The 3,102-nt window shown below is 32.0% G+C and overlaps 1 protein-coding gene across 1 annotated transcript; it reads right to left on the reverse strand.

Moving 5' to 3' along the window:
- Nucleotides 1-274: 274 nt before the first annotated feature.
- Nucleotides 275-1,103, reverse strand: LOC134241450 (toll-like receptor 2; the record flags this gene model as incomplete). The annotated part of the gene is made up of 1 exon (XM_062723493.1): nucleotides 275-1,103. A coding segment is annotated over one exon (810 nt), but the record flags the coding sequence as incomplete, so codon positions are not given.
- Between the last annotated feature and the right edge of the window lie 1,999 nt (nucleotides 1,104-3,102).

The following is a 3,102-nucleotide window of genomic DNA, read 5'->3' on the forward strand; positions in this document are numbered from 1 at the left end:
AAAATTAAAAACATTAATTTTTTAAGAATATTTTTTTAAGAATCAAGATTGTAATAATAATGTATGGAATTATAATCATTCTAAAACAGTTTAATACACATTTAGTAATAAGTGTTAGTTTCCTTGGTATAAGTACTCGGTTCATGCATTTCTACAATAAGACTTATATTTTAGCAAAGTTAGTTGTAAAATCGCATATATTTATAAATCTTAAAGAAACAATTTATTCCATTTGAATATAAAATCAAAAAGATAACTGATTTTATCTCAGAAAAGTACATGTATGTTGCATTTCAATTACTGTCCATGAATTTCTTGATTGTCTCCCAGAACATTCTCTGCCCCGTTTTATTTTCCGTCCACTCGACATGAGGTATAGACTTGAGGAGCACTTTCAGGGACCTGTTGATGTGCTCGGAGTGAATATCCTCCAACAACACTAGAAAAAGCTTATGACCGTCCCCGTCTGCCAGGGTGTGACTCGCCAGAGCTGTTTCATACTTACACCACTGATCATCCAAAAAATTATTGGAGAGAACCAACATTAACTTCCTGCTCGTGTCGATACTTTCGAGAATGTCCTCTACATAAACTCCCCCTGGAATGATATCTCTTTCGTGTAGGCAGAGTTTATATTTGTGGTTTCTTTCAAGCATTCGAACCAGTTCCGACATGATCCATTTTCTGTCGTTTGTGTTGTAAGCAATAAAAGCATCATATAAAAATTCTTCATCATTTGTAAACCTTTTGTATCCCGATGGTTTTCTATTTTTGCAAATGTATATATAATATTTGATATCCCAGCGAAATTTTCTCAAAAGAACTGTAGTGAAAATCAGAACTGACAAAAGTCCACAGGAAATAAAGGCTAAAATGATATACGGATTTATTTTGTGACACTCCGAAACTGGATCAAAGTTTGATAGGCTTTTCTCCTTTAACTCAGATGGAGAATTGCAAATATAGTTTTTTGGGTACCCAATCGCTCTCTGTTTGTTGTTTTCTATCCACACTCTGAACCATTCCAGCTGGCATCCACAATCAAAGGGATTAAATGATACATCAAGAAAGAAATCTTTCTTCTGCCAGAGATCAGGTGTCAAAAATGTTTTATTGATATTACTCAAACTATTGTTTTGAAGAACTAATGTATTGAAAAGGGACAAATTTTGATAAATGTCTCCTTGAATTTCCTTAATTTTATTAAAGCTGTAATCAATATATGTCAAGTTTGTAAAATCATTAAGAGGAGTCATCTGGCTTATTCCACCATTAATAATTGTCAAGGATATCAATTGTTTCAGAGGTTGCAGCACTTTCCTAAGATCAGTTTTAGAAAAATCGGTATTCTTTATTATCAAAACCTTAAGATTTGGACATGTTTCTAACATATATCTGAATTCCTTATCTTTTATGTCCAGAATTCGTTCCATGGACAGTGTTTGAAGAGATTTCGAACTTAACGCATCTTTCCGCAACACAACTCCACGTAGATTACCTATGATAAGAGTTTGTAGATGACGCATACAAGCAAAGGAAAACATGGTGATTTCCGGGAAAAGATTCAGTGAAATGTTTAAAAAAGTTACTTGTTGGAGGCAGTGACATTGAACATTAAAATTTTTTGTATGCGTCAAATTATTGTTTGCCATATACAGTTTTTTAAGGTTTGGAAATGCTGGTGTCGTGCTATTCAAACAGAAATCGGGGAGAGTTTCAAAATTATTTTTTGTGAAATTCAGCTCTTCTAAAGTATCCATTTGAATAGGTGGTTTGTGATAATCAAATATGTAATAACCAAATATGAAGTTGCTTCCAAAATCTAATTTCCTGAGGTTTGATAATTTTCTAAAAGAGAAAAAGGCAAAATATCGCATACGACAGGATCGTATTACAATTTCTTCCAGCCCCATTAACCAATCTGTAGAAAATATATTATTCCGAAGAAACGGGTGTAATTCAGTATATAACTCAGTGCCAGACATATTTAGCACTTTCACATTTGATCTTCCAAGTTGTCGTACACCATTGTATATATCTATTAAATGTAAGTCATTATAAGCTAAGTCAATGCTAACCAGGCTTTGTAAATCCTCAAAGGAATCTTCTGACATATTCCTTATTTGACAATGATCTAACATTAAGTTTGTAATATTTAAATGGCGGATAGAGTTGAATGTGTCGTTCAATAGATATGAGAAATTATTTCCTGACAATATCAAAGTGTTAACACTCCTCGGCAATCCATCTGGGATAACCACAAGGTTTCTATTGGAACAATCCGCGGTAAGTCTGTCTGGACAAAAGCATACGCTACCAGGACAAAAAGTCTTTTTTGCTTCCCCCTGAACGATGATCATAACGATAACCAGCATTCGGAGAACAAAGGACTCCATTTTTCTCTATAAAGAGTAAAGAGAAATCTAAACTATCTACATATGGCTATGAATTAGAGTCATTCTTAGATAACGAATAAGCAATGAAGTCGTTATAATATTTGACTGTATTATTTAATATTTGAATTAAAACGCTTGTCTTGGTCAAGAGAAACATTTAACAATGCTGGGTTATAGCTAACATTACCTTGCAGTATCATATTAAGGCAAACAATTTGTTTATGTTAAAACGTTTATAATGAAGGAATGATGCAAGTAATAAACAATGGTTTCCGTTTTATAGAAACCTGGTTTTGTTGAAAAATTTAAATGAACTTCATACATACCTTGTAGGTATTTATCTGAAATATAATTATGTCATAGATAATTCAACAAAGTTTGAATTTCTCTGTTATCTCTGAACTTATCCACGATTTATAAACAGGTCAGTACTCAAAAATATTATATCTATTTACATAAGTCTCATACAAAATTTCAGAAATCAATGGTTTAGATTCAAATTTGAAAACAGTCGACCTTGTTAATCATATATAAATAAAAACATTCCTCATTAATTAAGTGGTTCTTTTTCAAATTATATTTTTTCCTCATAATTTAAGTACACCTATTTCATTTTGATTTGTTAGTCAATAACTTTCATGACATTTTTTCATAATATTTTAAAGCTTGAGTATTATGAGTACACGTACAACTGGTGTATTCGCTC

Source organism: Saccostrea cucullata, unplaced genomic scaffold (assembly GCF_032062105.1).
Source record: "Saccostrea cucullata isolate Sc308-1 unplaced genomic scaffold, CSIRO_AGI_Scuc_v1 ctg22217, whole genome shotgun sequence".
NCBI classification, from domain to species: domain Eukaryota; kingdom Metazoa; phylum Mollusca; class Bivalvia; order Ostreida; family Ostreidae; genus Saccostrea; species Saccostrea cuccullata.